The sequence below is a fragment of the Oncorhynchus tshawytscha genome, linkage group LG05 (assembly GCF_018296145.1).
Source record: "Oncorhynchus tshawytscha isolate Ot180627B linkage group LG05, Otsh_v2.0, whole genome shotgun sequence".
NCBI classification, from domain to species: domain Eukaryota; kingdom Metazoa; phylum Chordata; class Actinopteri; order Salmoniformes; family Salmonidae; genus Oncorhynchus; species Oncorhynchus tshawytscha.
This window is the reverse complement of record NC_056433.1, coordinates 79,431,691-79,450,995: the sequence shown is the minus strand read 5'-3', so window position 1 is coordinate 79,450,995 and position 19,305 is coordinate 79,431,691. Positions and strand designations below refer to the sequence as shown.

General features: G+C 44.5%; 2 protein-coding genes across 4 annotated transcripts in view; one reads left to right on the top strand and one right to left on the bottom strand.

Annotated features, from left to right (window-relative positions):
- Positions 1–5,192, top strand: part of ivns1abpa (influenza virus NS1A binding protein a) — a 37,004-nt gene extending 31,812 nt beyond the window's left edge. For both annotated transcript variants that reach the window (XM_024422343.2, XM_024422344.1), the window contains exons 11-14: positions 2,752–2,873; positions 2,967–3,225; positions 3,625–3,798; positions 4,008–5,192. In XM_024422343.2, coding sequence (XP_024278111.1) covers positions 2,752–2,873; positions 2,967–3,225; positions 3,625–3,798; positions 4,008–4,267 — 815 coding nt within the window. In that variant the 3' untranslated portion in view covers positions 4,268–5,192. The remainder of the gene's footprint in view (positions 1–2,751; positions 2,874–2,966; positions 3,226–3,624; positions 3,799–4,007) is intronic.
- Positions 5,193–12,722: 7,530 nt separating this feature from the next.
- swt1 (SWT1 RNA endoribonuclease homolog) overlaps positions 12,723–19,305 on the bottom strand; it is a 35,153-nt gene continuing 28,570 nt past the window's right edge. Inside the window, exon 15 of one of the 2 annotated variants that reach the window (XM_024422342.2) lies at positions 12,723–13,165. In XM_024422342.2, the coding sequence (XP_024278110.1) occupies positions 13,060–13,165 (106 nt within the window). In that variant the 3' untranslated portion in view covers positions 12,723–13,059. The remainder of the gene's footprint in view (positions 13,166–19,305) is intronic. The other variant, XR_002953663.2, reaches the window with a different exon arrangement.

Here is a 19,305-nt window from a genome sequence, read left to right as displayed (position 1 = left end):
ACTAATGTCACCATGTCATCTACAGTGCATTCGGAAATTATTCAGACCCCTTGACTTTTCCACATTTTGTTATGTTGCAACCTTATTCTAAAATTGTTTAAATTGTTTTTTTCCCTCATCAATCAACACACAATATCCCATAATGACGAAGCAAAAACAGATTTTTAGAAATGTTTGCTACAATAACATGTTTTTATAAAAAATATATATATATAAAAAAATATATATTTACATAAGTATTCAGACCATTTACTCAGTACATTGTTGAAGCATCTTTTGCAGCAATTACAGGCTCAAGTATTCTTGGGTATGATGCTACAAGCTTGGCACACCTGTATTTGGGGACTTTCTCCCATTCTTCACTGCAGATCCTCTCGAGCTCTGTCAGGTTGGATGGGGAGCACAGGTATTTTCCGGTCTCTCCAGAGATATTAGATCGGGTTCAAGTCCAGGCTCTGGCAGGGCCACTCAAGGACATTCAGAGACTTGTTCCGAAGTCAGTCCTGCGTTGTTTTGGATGTGTGCTTAGGGTCGTTGTCCTTTTGGAAGGTGAACTTTTGCCCCAGCCTGAGGTCCTGAGCGCTCTAGAGCAGGTTTTCATCAAGGATCTCCCTGTACTTTGCTCCATTCATCTTTCCCTCAATCCTGACTAGTCTCCCAGTCCCTGCCGCTGAAAAACATCCCCACAGCATGATGCTGCCACCACAATGCTTCATCGTAGCAATGGTGCCAGGTTTCCTCCAGACGTGACGCTTGGCATTCAGGCCAGAGAGTTCAATCTTGGTTTCATCAGACCAGATAATCTTGTTTCTCATCGTCTGAGTACTTTAGGTGCCTTTTGGCAAACTCCAAGCGGGCTATCATGTGCCTTTTACTGAGGAGTGGCTTCCGTCTGGCCACTCTACCATAAAGGCCTGATTGGTGGAGTGCTGCACAGATGGTTGTCCTTCTGTAAGGTTCTCCCATCTCCACAGAGGAACTCTGGAGCTCTGTCAGAGTGACCATCGGGTTCTTGGTCACCTCCCTGACCAATGCCCTTCTTCCCCGATTTCTCAGTTTGGTCGGGCGGCCAGTTCTAGGAAGAGTCTTTGTGGTTCCAAACTTATTCCATTTAAGAATGATGGAGGCCACTGTGTTCTTGGGGATGCTGCTGAAATTTTTGGGTACCCTTCCCTAGATCTGCGCCTCGACACAATCCTGTCTCGGAGCTCTACGGGCAATTCCTTCAACTTCATGGCTTGGTTTTTGCTCTGACAACGATGGGACCTTTATATACACAGATGTGTGCCTTTCCAAATCATGTTTAATCAATTGAATTTACCCCAGGTGGACTCCAATCGAGTTGTATACACATATGTTTGCTCTGTAGGCTCATATAAAGGCGTCTCTAGGCCCAGACTGACCTGGTGTCTTCTGTTTGAGCTATATGCTCATATTAAGGGTTCTGTAGGCCCAGACTGACCTGGTGTCCTCTGTGTGAGCTGTATGCTCATTAAGGGTTCTGTAGGCCCAGACTGACCTGGTGTCTTCTGTTTGAGCTATATGCTCATATTAAGGGTTCTGTAGGCCCAGACTGACCTGGTGTCCTCTGTGTGTAGCTGTATGCTCATTGTGTGCTGTATGCTCATTATTAAGTTCTGTAGGCCCAGACTGACCTGGTGTCCTCTGTTTGAGCTGTATGCTCATATTATGCTCATATTAAGGGTTCTGTAGGCCCAGATTGACCTGGTGTCCTCTGTTTGAGCTGTATGCTCATATTAAGGGTTCTGTAGGCCCAGACTGACCTGGTGTCCTCTGTGTGAGCTGTATGCTCATATTAAGGGTTCTGTAGGCCCAGATTGACCTGGTGTCCTCTGTGTGAGCTGTATGCTCATATTAAGGGTTCTGTAGGCCCAGACTGATCTGGTGTCCTCTGTGTGCTGTATGCTCATATTAAGGGTTCTGTAGGCCCAGATTGACCTGGTGTCCTCTGTGTGAGCTGTATGCTCATATTAAGGGTTCTGTAGGCCCAGATTGACCTGGTGTCCTCTGTGTGAGCTGTATGCTTATTAAGGGTTCTGTAGACCCAGACTGACCTGGTGTCCTCTGTGTGAGCTGTATGCTCATATTAAGGGTTCTGTAGGCCCAGACTGATCTGGTGTCCTCTGTGTGCTGTATGCTCATATTAAGGGTTCTGTAGGCCCAGATTGACCTGGTGTCCTCTGTGTGAGCTGTATGCTCATATTAAGGGTTCTGTAGGCCCAGACTGATCTGGTGTCCTCTGTGTGCTGTATGCTCATATTAAGGGTTCTGTAGGCCCAGACTGACCTGGTGTCCTCTGTGTGAGCTGTATGCTTATTAAGGGTTCTGTAGGCCCAGACTGATCTGGTGTCCTCTGTGTGCTGTATGCTCATATTAAGGGTTCTGTAGGCCCAGACTGACCTGGTGTCCTCTGTGTGCTGTATGCTCATATTAAGGGTTCTGTAGGCCCAGATTGACCTGGTGTCCTCTGTGTGTGCTGTATGCCTCTGTGTGTGCTGTATGCTCATATTAAGGGTTCTGTAGGCCCAGACTGACCTGGTGTCCTCTGTGTGCTGTATGCTCATATTAAGGGTTCTGTAGGCCCAGACTGACCTGGTGTCCTCTGTGTGCTGTATGCTCATATTAAGGGTTCTGTAGGCCCAGACTGACCTGGTGTCCTCTGTGTGCTGTATGCTCATATTAAGGGTTCTGTAGGCCCAGACTGACCTGGTGTCCTCTGTGTATCTCCAGGAGGGTATAACCGAGAGGAGTGCCTGAGGACAGTGGAGTGTTACGACCCCAAAGACGACCGCTGGACCTTCACCGCTCCCATGCGGACTCCCAGGGCTCGCTTCCAGATGGCAGTGCTTATGGTACGACCCTGACCTTTGACCCCTAATTTCATAGGACTGACAGGTGCTTGTCTGACTTAAACCTGTCCCTCTGTCTCCTCTCATCTCTCATAGGGTCAGCTGTACGTGATGGGCGGCTCCAACGGCCACTCGGACGAGCTGAGCTGTGGGGAGACATACGATCCGCACACTGACACGTGGGCTCAGGTGCCCGAGCTCCGGACCAACCGCTGCAACGCAGGTGTCTGCTCATTGAACAACAAGCTGTTTGTGGTGGGAGGGTCGGACCCCTGTGGGCAGAAAGGCCTGAAGAACTGTGACGCTTTTGACCCTGTGACCAAGACCTGGAACAACTGTGCTCCCCTCAACATCAGTAAGCATCTATACCACACATATACTACGGAGCTATAGGAGGACGGGCTCATTGTTATGGCTGGAATGGAATAAATGGAACGATGTGAAACACATCACGCATATGGAAACCACGTTTTACTCCGGTCCGTATTCTCCATTACAATGAACCCGTCCTCTTAAAGCTCCTCCCACCAGCCTCCTCTGCTCTACACAGACTGTACCTATATCTCTCATAGTGTACACTGAGGAAAAGGTTCCAGGTAACGGACTTCTTTGTCTTGTCACCAGGATGGAAGCCTTTACTAATGGTGCTTATCATTTATTGCGTGTACTGTGTCAGTGGAGAACCGGAACAGTTTTCAGTTGGCCTGTGAATGTGAAAAGTGATTCAAGTGTGGCGTTAACTCTGTTCACCTAGGGAGGCACCAGGCTGCGGTGTGTGAGCTAGATGGCTTCATGTACGTGATTGGAGGTGCTGAGTCGTGGAACTGCCTGAACACAGTGGAGCGTTACAACCCCGAGAACAACACCTGGACCCTGATCTCCCCCATGAACGTGGCCCGCAGGGGGGCTGGGGTGGCCGTCTACGCTGGTAAGACTCCATAGAAATATAGCATTCTGGTTCTATGGTCTGCTCTAAACTGGGGATTACCGTGTATAGGGTCATGGGTTCACTGGGGTGGGGATACAGTTTGCTTTGGTTGCAACCTTGGAATTTGGCAGAAATATCCAAATCATTGCTCAGATTTGTGCTGACCCTTCTCTCTCCTTGTCGCTATCTCCTTCTCTTCCCTTCTCTAGGGAAGCTTTTCGTGGTTGGTGGGTTTGATGGCTCCCATGCCCTGCGCTGTGTTGAGGTGTACGACCCAGCCCGCAATGAGTGGAGGATGCTCGGTAGCATGACCGTGGCACGCAGCAATGCGGGTGTAGCCGTGCTGGGTGATTTCATCTGCGCCATGGGCGGCTTCGACGGAAACAACTTCCTGAACACGCTGGAGGTTTACGACCCCGAGACGGATGAGTGGAGCGACTGCGCCGATGCCCTCTCCTCCTCCGCCTGAGGGTTAAGGGTCAGAGATCAATGGGGGTGGGGGGTACCTTTCCCAAACTAACAGGCTTAGTGACATAATCGTGTTTCGTGATGTTCCGTAGATGAGTGGGAGGAAGGGGACAGGGGAACCATTTTGGCAGGGGGTCTTCAGTGAAGACTGGAGTATTTGGGGGGGGGCGTTGCCGAAAGCAACATTACGCCTTTGCATACAATATTTTTCGTGCTGTATATATTTTCCTTTTTGTCTTAAGAATGCCAACATTTAATACACATTTAGTGCAATTTAGTTTTTTTTTTTTTTTGAAAGGTTGTATTGTTTTCTGAGAAGAAGCTACTGTTTTGATCATCTCAACACTACCTTGGACCTACTGGTCAGGATGGGTGATGGTACTGGAAAACTTTGGGTTGACTTGATTTAGAAGGTGATTCTGAATAGTTGTTTCCATTTTAAACTGTCATTTTAACTCCCACACACATTTAAAGATATGCAGTTTGAAGCCTTATTCAAAGAAAGAGGGTCACTCTCATCATGGCTTTGTCATTTAAACTAAAGCTGGATTGCTTTTCCAATCTTTAATGATGGCCTTTTTTAAATATTTTTATACACTGCTGATTTACCAATAGAAGAAGTAGCTGACGCACATGACAACTGAGTCATCAAATGAAACCAGTGTCAGTTTAGTAACAACGCGAACACACACACACACACACAACCAACCAACCATGCTTCTGTGCTTGTTCTAACCACATATTTTGTTACTGCGTTTTGACTAATTCACTATTTGTAGAGATGCTGTTTTCTTTATTTCTTGTGTGGTGTTTTAAAAGGGGTTCAGACATTTGGCTTTTGACATTTTCTTTTTTGAGTTTAGAAGGTCCTGTATCACATTTGTAACACGCTGATATTCCTTAACTAATAAAACATTTCAACCTGACGGCGTGTGGTCTGGTACTTTTCTTTTTCCAATGAATACAGTACTAGAGCTGACTCAGGTTTGACTGGGGTGCGTTCAGTATGAAAGGTGTGCAACGCTGCATTCAACGGAAACGATACTGTACTGAACGACCAGTTGGGGAAAAAATGATTTATGGTGGCCTAGAGAGCAATTACCGTATGGTGTGCTGCACGGGTTTTGTGATTTCAAATAGTCACACCCATATTGTTCAGGCCACACCCACCAAATGGGATCAAACGTACCTCAAAGGCTGTTGAAGAATGGTGTGCACCGTTTTAGGGGAATGTGCCGTTCCGTACAAACTCACACAACGTAGCAAACATTGAAGCAAAACGGAACACACACCTTGTTTGTTAGAGCTGTGACTGTCAAACATTCTGTCTTTTAGGTAGTGTAGCGATGGGTCACGTGGGTCACGTATACCACCCTGTTCTAATGAAAGAACCACCTGATTATACTTCTACTCTATAAACTTTTCATCAATTGGGCGTTGCAAGTCACTACTTCATTCCCCTGGACACAATTACACAATCAAATTTACGGAAGCAACAGTTTGTGTTGATTGTAAATTAAGTTCGACAACAACTTGTCTTGTCTATACTTACAGTATGTAACTAAGTTGAATCAATAAAGATTGTGTATAATCAAATTAGAAATTCACAACCCAAAAAAATCTAATCAATTGGAAACAAGATAACTGCTGTTCAGATGACTTCAACTTAGTTTTGTGGGGTGGAGCTATTAGAATAATAGGATTGTGTCGAGGCACAGATCTTGGGAAGGGTACCAAAACATTTCTGCAGCGTTGAAGGTCACCATGCTTTGCAACTGTACATTTTGGTCATTTAGCAGAGACCCTTTTATCCAGAGAGACTTCAGTTATTGCATTCAACGAAGGTAGATAAACATCCACATTTAACAAGTAAAAAGGTAATGTAACCGTTTCTGAAAATGTCATTGCAGCTGTTGGTATGTTGGATGGGTTGACATTACATGACATTAGTATATTGCCAGTTTTGAAACTGGTGAAAAAGCAAGAGACTAAATTGAGTGCTTTCAGAAAGTATTCAGACCCCTTGACATGTTCCACATTATGTTGCCTGAATTCAAATGGATGACATAATGTTTTCTCACCCATCTACACGCAATACCCTATTATAACAAAGTGAAAACATGTTTTTAGATTTATTTGTACATTTATAGTAATTGAAATACAGAAATATCTCATTTACAGTCCCTTCGGAAAGTATTCAGACCCCTTGACTTTTTCCACCTTTCGTTATGTTACAGCCTTATTCTAAAATGGATTAAATATTATTTTTTTTCTTCAGAAATCTACACAATACCCCATTATGACATCACAATAACCCATAATGACAAAGCGAAAACTGTTTTTTAGCATTTAGATTAATATATTAAAAACAGAAATACCTTATTTACATAAGTATTCAGACCCTTTGCTATGAGACTTGCAATTGAGCTCCGGTGCATCCTGTTTCCATTGATCATCCTTGAGATGTTTCTACACCTTGGAGTCTACCTGTGGTAAATTCAATTGATTGGACATGATTTTGAAAGGCACACACCTGTCTACATAAGGTCCCACAGTTGACAGTGCATGTCAGAGCAAAAACCAAGCCATGAGGTCGAAGGAATTGTCCGTAGAGCTCCAAGACAGGATTGTGTCGAGGCACAGATCTTGGGAAGGCTACCAAAATATTTCTGCAGCATTGAAGGTCCCCAAGAACACAGGATTGTTCAAGTTATAGAAACATCAAGGATGATCAATGGAAACAGGATGCACCTGAGCTCAATTTCGAGACTCATAGCAAAGGGTCTGAATACTTATGTACATAATCTATTTCTGTTTTTAATACTTTTGCAAAAATGTCTAAAAACCTGTTTTCACTTTGTCATTATGGGGTATTGTGTGTAGATTGGGATTTTTTTAAATGTAATAAATAAGGCTTATTAATAAATAAGGCTGTAATGTAACAAAATGTGGAAAAAGTCAATGGGTCTGAATACTTTCTGAAGACCCTGTATGTAAAGTAGATATTTCTGTATTTCTAAAAACACATTTCACTGTCATTATGGGGTATTGTGTGTGTAGATGGGTGAGAGAAAAACATCGATTGAATCCATTTTGAATTCAGGCCGTATCACAACAAATGTGGAGTAAATCAAGGGGTATGAATACTTTCTGAAGGCACTCTACTTAACCTGAAAGTAAGTTAGATTCATAGAAAATATAATACATTATGTGTTAGTATAACTCTACATTTAAAGTTGATATAACTAAAGTTGAAATTGATTCAACTATGAATAATAGTATGTTATACTGACAAATGGTGAAGTTGACTTAACTACCTTTTATTAGTCAATGTACATTTGATGTAAGTTAGAAAGGCTTGAATTTTAAAGTTGATAGAGCTTGAATAAGCCCATGTAACTTTATGACTAGAAATAATAAATTGAAACAAATCATTTTTAACAGTATACTATTACCAAATATAGCATTTATCTCGCTCTCTCGCCCCTCCTCTATCTCCCACCATCTCTTCTCTCTGCACGAGCAGGAACTTCTGGCAGGTGACTAGCAGCATGGTCTCTCTGCAGGAGTCTAAGCTTCTCTACCACTTAGTTTCCACTGGGACATGAATATCTACCTACCTACCTCACTAAGAGGGCTTTTTGTGTTCCCATTACAGTCTAATTTGGGAGAGATTAGACTAAGTTTAGTGTACCTGCAGAAGGAGGGAGAGAAGCATAGGGAGTCTGGTCACATGATCTCTAAAGGGTTGGTGGGTGAACCAAGCTGCACCTGAGTTGCACTTGTGCTCCTTGAATGACCCTGTCCTTAGACATTGGGAGAATCTCAATTGCATACTCCTCGCGTCCTCTCGCCTCACCTCCTTCTCAAAACCCATTGGAGGAGAAGGTCAGAGGGGAGGGACCTCTGGCTTTCTCATCCAATGGGTTTTGAGGAGCCGAGGAGAGGAGGCGAGTAGTATGCAATTGCGATTCTTCCATTGGGTACCTAACACCTGTCCGTCAAAGACCACTAATTCCTTCCTTCTCCACTGCACGTTCTGTTCATTCACTAATCCCTCCTCCCCCCTCTGTAGTCAATTCACAAAATGGCCTCTTGTAATCTGAACAGTCAGGCAATAAACCTGCCAATCACGTCACAACCTGGCTGGGGGAAGTAAGCCAATCACGTCACAACCTGGCTGGGGAAGTAGGCCAATCACGTCACAACCTGGCTGGGGGAAGTAGGCAACTGAGTGAGCCAGAAGGGTTGGGGTCGAGGGCAGCACTTCCTGCTGAACTGAGAGGTCATGGCCTTTGGCCAGGCCATTGTAAACAATGACCTACCCATAGGAATTGAATTCTAATTCTATGGACCTACCTGAGTGACGATTAATTTGACTATTCCCCCCATCACATCTTTATTGGGGGAACCAGAGAATAGAAGGCATTCAACAGTGTGAGGGTACCGGTACTTATTTGTGTCTGTCTATATTATTTTTTTGTACCCTTCACCAGGAAAATGGCTGGATGCCTAGGCTACAGCAGACACTACTTTTTAACTAGAAAACACTGCATGATGATAAACCTGTTGTTTTCCTTTACCTGTTGATGTGAACAGAGAAGGCTGTATTGAACTGATCCCAAGGTGTGGTGCCCTTCCTTTCCTGAGAGTTATGAGACGGAGAAAGGAAAGTATTCATCCTCTGGGGTGTGCATCTTTGTGAAGGCGAAAAAAAAAAAAACATAATTTGCGACAAATAATACCATTGTAATTGAGTAGAGTGAAACCCTTTTCACAGTGAATCAGATACTGTCAGACATACTGTCAGAGGCAGAGGAGAGACATAGGCTAGGCACCCATAGGGATAATATGGGCTTTAAACCAGGATTCAATTCCTTCGGCCCTGTTCGGCTATGCACTTTTAAAGAAAAGGCTGCAGAGGCTGCATTCACGGTAAACACTGCATATGTAGGCTCAATTGGAAATGACCTTTAAATGTCAAGCATGCTATAGCGCGCAGATCGGAATGAATCGAGGCCTTAGCTAGGGTTAGGGTCACACATGATTTATCATATCAAAGGGAGGTTTGTAATAATACAGCATTAAATAAGGTTCACTAACTGAGATTAGACCAATCCTCAACGTTGGACCTATCATCTAATCTACAGGATGTCAAGTATCTGTGGTTTCTGAGGCACGGGGAGAATCTCGCGTCCTCTCCTCACCTGCTTTTGTAAAAGGTAAAAAGTTATTGAGGAACGTAAGGTTAATCCCATTTACAGGGGGTGGAATCCCCAAATAAATGTGTGAAATTATAAAAACTAACGTAGCGATACGTTTTATAGATAGGCCTATATGGATACGTAGAGTACCCATTTTCCTCCCCAATTTCCTGGTTTCGAATTGGTAGTTACAGTCTTGTCTCATTGCTGCAACTCCCGTACGGACTCGGGAGAGGCGAAGGTCGAGAGCCAAGAGTCCTCCGAACCAAGCCGCACTGCTTCTTGACACAATGCCCGCTTAACCCGGTAGCCAGCCACACCAGTGTGATGGAGGAAACACCGTACACCTGGCAATCGTGTCAGCGTGCATGCAACCCGGCCCGCCACAGTAGTCGCTAGAGCCCATAGGGGCCTTAGACCACCGTGCCACCCGGGAGGCCCAGAGTGTTTTTAAATGGTTACATGCTTTTCTCCTCGAAGAAAAACGACAGCTGATTGAAAAGGGGGTGTGGCGAATTTTAAAAACACTTCCGCGCTAGCTGCCGGGGGGAGCTTACTCCGTTTTCCGAATAACAAATTGACACGCTCTTCAACCACTTATCGGATGAGAATCTCCAAAGAAGTTCAGTGCAGCATTGCAGTTTCACTTTGACCCCCTCCAAACAAACACCCCACTGTATGACATGTAGGCGCTCTGCTTCACACTGCAGTTTCACTTTGACCCCCTCCAAACAAACACCCCACTGTATGACATGTAGGCGCTCTGCTTCACACTGCAGTTTCACTTTGACCCAAACAAACACCCCACTGTATGACATGTAGGCGCTCTGCTTCACACTGCAGTTTCACTTTGACCCCCCAAACCAAACAAACACTCCACTGTATGACATGTAGGAGCTCTGCTTCACACTGCAGTTTCACTTTGACACCCCCTCCAAACAAACACCCCACTGTATGACATGTAGGAGCTCTGCTTCACACTGCAGTTTCACTTTGACCCAAACAAACACCCCACTGTATGACATGTAGGCGCTCTGCTTCACACTGCTTCACACTGCAGTTTCACTTTGACCCCCTCCAAACAAACACCCCACTGTATGACATGTAGGCGCTCTGCTTCACACTGCAGTTTCACTTTGACCCCCTCCAAACAAACACCCCACTGTATGACATGTAGGCGCTCTGCTTCACACTGCAGAGTGTAATCTCAGCCATCACAACTGATGTCATGGCCATTGGACTCATACTCCCCTCAGCTGGGTCAGCTGCAGCACACTGTTCCACACTGTGCTTTATAGTTGTGTGTAATGTGACAATAACGCAACTCAAGTCAAGTCAGATTCAATTCAAAAACTTTAATGCATCGTATAACAAGAGTTAGAATAAATTGTACATTGTTGTTCAAACAAAAATATGTGCTTTAATTTAACTATTTACATCTTTACAAATGAACACATCCAAGATAAATATCAACAGGACTGAGACGGTCATATCATAAGCCTACAGCAAAGCCATGATGCCATAACAGACAGCATAGTTCATGTCACGTTGAACCGTCTGACTCCCTGTGTAAGTCACAGCCTGGGAGAGCATTGACAGCCAATCACCATTCATTACATCACCTGGCGTACCACTTATGGTGCAAAAGGAATATTAAGATGATGTCATGGTCGCCCCATGTGTCTCCCGGTCGGCTGCGATAGAGCCTGGACTCGAACCCAGAATCTCTAGTGGCACAGCTAGCGCTGTGATGCGTTGCCTTAGACCACTGCGCCACTCGGGGGGCCAAAGAACTTGATCTTAACTGACTTGCCTAGTTAAACAAAGGTAAATAAAGAAAATGAAAAAAATACTGAATGCTGAGGAATATGGAGATGATGTTGGCTCAATCATGGATGTGAGCAGTCATGTCTTTTTGTATAGAATGTGGGTTTATCGTGTAGGTCCTCGTTAAAACAGCACAGCAAGCTGAAAGTGAAAACCCACACTACAATCTAAGGTCATAGGTCATAGTAACAGTGAGAGTAGCATGATGACAGAGTTTAAACACATCAGAAAAAACTGCCATTCTGTATGTGTAAACATTCCAATCCAGTAGCTAGGTTTCCATCCAATTTGCGACAGATTTTCATGTGAATATTCATCAATCTGCATAAAATAATATAGGCATTTTCCCAGCCGAGACGTTTCCATCAGTCTGTGCGTGATGACATAGCGCACATAAGAATAAGGTTTGTGGTTAAAGTCCCATGTAGCGAATGAAAAATACAAGTTCAATAGGGTTCCATCACATTTTCAACTCTACTGATGGTTTTGTCACAAAAACTGTTGCGTTCTATAGCGAATGTGCCCACTCTGGTCTAGACAAGTGCTCTCTAGCCAACTGCTCTCAGACACAGTGCTGGAAGGCTACTTGCATGATGAGATTATTATGGAGCCACATTGATCATCATGTCACCAGAGTATTGGAAAGAAGCATCAAGCTCATCACGGGCACTTTCACAACCCTGTGAAGTTCATCATAACTTGTTTAGTCTGTAGCCTAATAAACTGCATGGTTTCCTGAGTCCTAGTGGGAGCATCACACATCATATTATCGCGTGACTCCAAGCTTACTTCCATATGATGGTTATTATATCAATATTTGAGCATAAAGGCATTTCCACCCGAATTTCTCTTATAATTAATTTTACAGACACAAAAACATCCCACCATGTCGAACGAACAAATTCTCTGTCGGGATTTATAAAATTTTACCGCCATATCCTGTTTCCATCAGACCGGTAATTACTTTTTCAGAAATCAGGTCATTCATCCGCATTAAATGGTTGGATGGAAACCTGGTCTGTGTGAGGATAACAACATATTTGGAAGATCCATATCCCCACTAACACACTGTTGTGTAGAGATGGTGAAGAGATGGAGGCCCAAAATGGCTACTGTAGGAAGCATCAGAAACAGCAAAATGGCTCCCTATTCCCTATATAGTACACTACTTTAGACCAGAACCCTATTCCCTATATAGTACACTACTATAGACCAGAGCCCTTTTCCCTATATAGTGCACTACTTTAGACCAGAGCCCTTTTCCCTATATAGTACACTACTATAGACCAGAGCCCTTTTCCCTATATAGTGCACTACTTTAGACCAGAGCCCTTTTCCCTATATAGTACACTACTATAGACCAGAGCCCTTTTCCCTATATAGTGCACTACTTTAGACCAGAGCCCTTTTCCCTATATAGTACACTACTATAGACCAGAGCCCTTTTCCCTATATAGTACACTACTATAGACCAGAGCCCTTTTCCCTATATAGTACACTACTATAGACCAGAGCCCTATTGGGCATTTGGGAAGCAGCCCATAAATAAAGAAAATAGGAACACAAGGCTTTATCCACTGACCACTGCTCTACACCAACATCCACACACTAGAAACTAAATGAAGTCAGAAAAGGTGCTGAATGAAATAGGTCAGCCCCATATGAAAACAGTGGCTTCAAGTAAAGTTGTTGAGTTGTGATATGATGCAATTTGAGGCCTCTGGTAGGATATTTTAGTCCAAACTTCCTGGTTGTGGTCCAATCAGGGCCAGGTGCTTGGTGTGACCTGCCGGGACGTGACCTCAGCGCAGCGCTCTAGACTGATGTTCAGCTCTGCCAACTGGGTCCCCCCCACACACAGCTTCTCCCTGTGAACACACACACACACGTTAGAACTAGAACACACAAACACAGGCCTGATCCAAAACACACACAGGTCAGAACTAGAACACACAAACACAGGCCTGATCCAAAACACACACACGTTAGAACTAGAACACACAAACACAGGCCTGATGCAAAACACACACAGGTCAAAACTAGAACACACAAACACAGGCCTGATCCAAAACACACACAGGTCAGAACTAGAACACACAAACACAGGCCTGATCCAAAACACACACAGGTCAAAACTAGAACACACAAACACAGGCCTGATCCAAAACATACACAGGTCAGAACTAGAACACACAAACACAGGCCTGATCCAAAACACACACAGGTCAGAACTAGAACACATAAACACAGGCCTGATCGAAAACACACACAGGTCAGAACTAGAACACACAAACACAGGCCTGATCCAAAACACACACAGGTCAGAACTAGAACACACAAACACAGGCCTGATCCAAAACACACACAGGTCAGAACTAGAACACACAAACACAGGCCTGATCCAAAACACACACAGGTCAGAACTAGAACACACAAACACAGGCCTGATCCAAAACACACACAGGTCAGAACTAGAACACACAAACACAGGCCTGATCCAAAACACACACAGGTCAGAACTAGAACACACAAACACAGGCCTGATCCAAAACACACACAGGTCAGAACTAGAACACACAAACACAGGCCTGATCCAAAACACACACAGGTCAGACAAAGAAAGAGAAAAAGAAAGAAAGGGGACAAGGGGAAAGAAAGACCAAGGGAGAGAAGAGAGAGAGAATAGAAAAGAGAGAGGGAGAGAGGGAATAGAATAGAAAAGTGAGAGGGAATAGAATAGAAAAGTGTGAGAGAGAGAGAGAGAGAGAGGGAATAGAAAAGAGGGGAAATAGAGGAGAGAGATGGAATAGGAGAGAGAGGGAATAGAAGAGAGGGAGATGGAATAGGAGAGAGACAGAGAGAGAGAGAGAGTGAATAGAAGAGAGAGAGGGGGAATAGAAGAGAGAGGGAATAGAAGAGAGAGAGAGGGAATAGAAGAGAGAGAGAATAGAAGAGAATAGAGGAGAGAGAGACTAGAAAACAAAGCCAAAAGTCTTCTCCTGCTTTGTTGATTTTGAAAAAGCTTTTGACTCAATTTGGCATGAGGGTCTGCTATACAAATAGATTGAAAGTGGTTTTGGAGGAAAAACATTCAACATTATAAAATCCATGTACACAAACAACAAATATGCGGTTAAAATTGGTAAAAAACACAAACATTTCTTTCCACAGGGCCGTGGGGTGATACAGGGATGCAGCTTGAGCCCCACCCTCTTCAACATATATATCAACTAATTGGCGACGACACTGGAAGTCATATAAATGTCAACTGAATTGGAGGGCCTACACTGGAAGTCTGCAGCACCCGGTGGGCCTCACCAAGGACTAGAATCTGAAGTTAAATGTCTACTGTTTGCTGATGATCTGGTGCTTCTGTCCCCAACCAAGGAGGGCCCCACCAAGGAGGGCCTACAGCAGCACCCACCAAGGAGGGCCTACAGCAGCACCCACCAAGGTGGGCCTACAGCAGCACCCACCAAGGAGGGCCTACAGCAGCACCCACCAAGGTGGGCCTACAGCAGCACCCACCAAGGAGGGCCTACAGCAGCACACAGACCCCACAGAGCCCCTGGACAGCAACACAATTAGACACAACCAAATCATGAGAAAACAAAAAATGCACGATAATTACTTGACACATTGGAAAGAATTAACAAAAAAAATAACAAAGCCATGAGCCAACTAGAATGCTATTTGGCCCTAAACAGAGAGAGCCCCTACACAGTGGCAGAATACCTGACCACTGTGACTGACCCAAACTTAAGGAAAGCTTTGACTATGTACAGACTCAGACAAGGCAAGAAGGGCCTTCTACACCATCAAAGAAGCTAAAAAATAGTTGAATCAGTTATAGAACCCATTATGGTTGTGAGGTCCTTCACCAACCACAAAATAGGACAAACACCAAATTGAGACTCTGCATGCAGAATTCTGCAAAAATATCCTCAGTGTACAATGTAAAACTGAGCATAGCCTTGCTATTGAGAAATGCCGCCGTAGGCAGACCTGGCTCTCAAGAGAAGACAGGCTATGTGCACACTGCCCACAAAGTGAGGTGGAAACTGAGCTGCACTTCCTAACCTCCTGCCCAATGTATGACCATATCAGAGACACATATTTCCCTCAGATTACACAGACCCACAAAGAATTTGAAAACAAATCAATTTTTGATAAACTCCCATATCTAGTGGGTGAAATACCAGTGTGCCATCACAGCAGCAAGATTTGTGACCAGTTGCCACAAGAAAAGGGAAACGAGTGAAGAACAAACACCATTGTAAATACAACCCATATTTATATTGATTTATTTCCCCTTTTGTACTATTTCCCCTTTAACTATTTGCACATCGTTACAACCCTGTGTATAGCCAAATGACATTTGAAATGTCTTTATTCCTTTGGCACTTTTGTGAGTGTAATGTGTACTATTCATTTTGTTGTTGTTTATTTCACTTTTGTTTATTATCTACTTCACTTGCTTTGGCAATGTAAACATTTTCCCATGCCAATAAAGCCCATTGAATTGAAGGACACAGAGGGAATAGAGTAGCCAGAGAGAGAGAATAGAGGAGATAGAGAGGAAAGAGAGTGCGAGAGAGAGAGAGAATAGGAGAGAGAGAGATAGAGTGAGAGGGAGAAAGAGAGAGAGGAAAGAGAGAGAGAATAGGAGAGAGAGAGACAGAGTGAGAGGGAGAAAGAGAGCAATGCCACTATCCAGAATGTGTCCCTTCCTGTGAAATTAATGGAGTAGTCCAGTGACTACCTGCCCCAAGGCATGGTAGAACACAATGGAGTAGTCCAGTGACTCCTGCCCCAAGGCACGGTAGAACACAATGGAGTAGTCCAGTGACTCCTGCCCCAAGGCACGGTAGAACACAATGGAGTAGTCCAGTGACTCCTGCCCCAAGGCACGGTAGAACACAATGGAGTAGTCCAGTGACTCCTGCCCCAAGGCACGGTAGAACACAATGGAGTAGTCCAGTGACTCCTGCCCCAAGGCACGGTAGAACACAATGGAGTAGTCCAGTGACTCCTGCCCCAAGGCACGGTAGAAAACAATGGAGTAGTCCAGTGACTCCTGCCCCAAGGCACAGTAGAACACAATGGAGTAGTCCAGTGACTCCTGCCCCAAGGCACGGTAGAACACAATGGAGTAGTCCAGTGACTCCTGCCCCAAGGCACGGTAGAACACAATGGAGTAGTCCAGTGACTCCTGCCCCAAGGCACGGTAGAACACAATGGAGTAGTCCAGTGACTCCTGCCCCAAGGCACGGTAGAACACAATGGAGTAGTCCAGTGACTCCTGTCCCAAGGCACAGTAGAACACAATGGAGTAGTCCAGTGACTCCTGCCCCAAGGCACGGTAGAACACAATGGAGTAGTCCAGTGACTCCTGCCCCAAGGCACAGTAGAACACAATGGAGTAGTCCAGTGACTCCTGCCCCAAGGCACGGTAGAACACAATGGAGTAGTCCAGTGACTCCTGCCCCAAGGCACGGTAGAACACAATGGAGTAGTCCAGTGACTCCTGCCCCAAGGCACGGTAGAAAACAATGGAGTAGTCCAGTGACTCCTGCCCCAAGGCACAGTAGAACACAATGGAGTAGTCCAGTGACTCCTGCCCCAAGGCACGGTAGAACACAATGGAGTAGTCCAGTGACTACTGCCCCAAGGCACGGTAGAACACAACGGGAGACTATGCCCTCTTTAGATGGCTGAGCGCGCGCACACACACACCGAGAACATTTAGAACACCACAATGTGAACCAAAAACACATGACTGTTCTCTATGGGGTTACCTCATTTCACACCTGCGGTTTTGTCAGCATTTGACCAGCTCAGTGTCTTATTGTGATGTTGTTCTCTTCAAATGAGAGCATTGGTCTGACGTGTACACAGCACGTCTCTAACTGCAGAGCCAATGGAATCCATGTGCACATGCACACAAAGTGGCCCTCTATGTCGTCTCCCATTAGAGACACTGAGGACGCTTGTTGCTCGTTCGTTTCCTCCTCTCTCTTTGTTCCCATCGGGACATTACATAACAGGGAAAGAAAGAGAGGAATCTGCCCCCTCCTCTGTGCTGTGGTGTTTATGTAACCGTAGAGAGATGGCAGGTTTCAGTACGGACCGATGGCTCTGCCCTCCTTTCTAAGCTTCTCCCACGTGGCACTGGGCTGCCTGTCACATCAGATGTGGATTCACGCTTCAGTTAGTCTGAAACACCTCTCCATCTCTGTCTCTGTGTCTCTCAGGGATGTATGGAGGTACGGAGAGGAGATGTTTGAAGAATACACAGTAAAAAGTCTTAACGTCTATTTTTATCGTGAGAAAGACCATTTTTAGGCATGAAAGGCATGTCACAATTGACACATTTTTCTAATATTTTTCATAAACATATTTGATCATTATCTGTGCTCCTCTCATTTTAATTCCAGTACTTTAAGCACCTCAAGAACTTTGTGTGAACCCTGTAATGTTTCAGAGGTATATTTAAGTCTTCTGTGGAAATGAATCAGCCAAGCCCCCATGTTTTTAGTTTTAATCAAACAAATGGACTCCAACTGTAATCATCAGCAGAACAGGAACACAGCAGAAATCTATTAATAATAATAATAGCATCATTTGTGTCAATGTAATGAGGCAGTATAATAATGATTTAGTGGTGATTCAGGAATAATTTCCTCTTCTTTGAGTGCTCTGTTCACAACCCCTACTGGTTATTATGGAAACAGTGTCATAACCTTTCAAATACAGGAGAAGCAGTTCAGAAAGGAGTTATTTTTCCATTCAGCAGGTGGGAGAATAACCTTTGCTTTGGAATTGAGTACAAGTACTACTGGTTCATATGTTAATAAGAAACTGCACCATACTCATTTACAATGTACACAAATGCCCTCTAAAAAGGTCACTTATAAAACAAACGGAATGGAACTGAATTGCCTCACAAAGGATGGTAGAACTCTTGACTCGGAAGTGGTTATTTTCCCCTCTGAATTCTGACAGCTCACCCTCAGCTGGAGGCTGTCTGGCTGGGCAACACACACAACACACCGCATCACACCCTCCGGTGTTTCTGTCTGTGTGACTGACTGAGCTGTTGATCTCTAACGTGTGTGTTGATGACATAACCTCCATGTAGCCAGCGGTGGCCGGTGACTGACTGTGATAAGACGGCAGTGTTTAAGGTTGTGTCTGAGGGAATTAATTATGTAAGAGAACAGAGAGACAGGTTAAACTCTATGCCGGAAAACACACAGAGGCACACACACACACAAACACAGAGGCAAACGCACACACACAATAAATGCTAACTGTGTGTGGACAGTGAACAAGGTGAGATGAAGGGCAGTGGTGGAAGGTCTAGTCAGGCGTGTGACGTCACCTAATCCCCTGCCAGACGGCGCTCCCCTCTGTGTTAGTAAAGCCACTGACCCTACAGCACGATGACAGCCCTACTGGGCCATGACAACCACACACACACCTTTCCCCATGACTGACGTGTGTGTAGACAAGGCTCTGAAGACCGAATGAATGCGTGTGGAGTGGACATTGGACAGAGTGTGTGTGTGTGTGTGTCTGAGTTTGTGTGTAACATATGTATAACAAGACAGACTGTGTGTATGGAAAGGTGACCGACGGGCTGATATGTCAGGGAGGTTGATGACCGACTTCCTGGAGAGCTGTTTTTTCATACAGACAGCGCCTTCAGAAAGTAGTCACACCCTTTAACTTTTTCCACATTTGGTTGTTACAGGCTGATTTTAAAATTGAATTACATTTCTTTGTCACTGGCCTACACACAATAATACCCCATAATGTCAAAGTGGATTTTTTATTTTATTTTATTTATTTTTTTACAAAAAGTTTCCAAATGTATTAAAAATTAGTCACTAAGTATTCAACCCCTTTGTTATGGCAAGCCTAAATAAGTTCAGTACAAATTTGCTTAACAGGTCACATAATAAGTTGCATGGACTCTGTGTGCAATAATAGTGTTTTACATGAT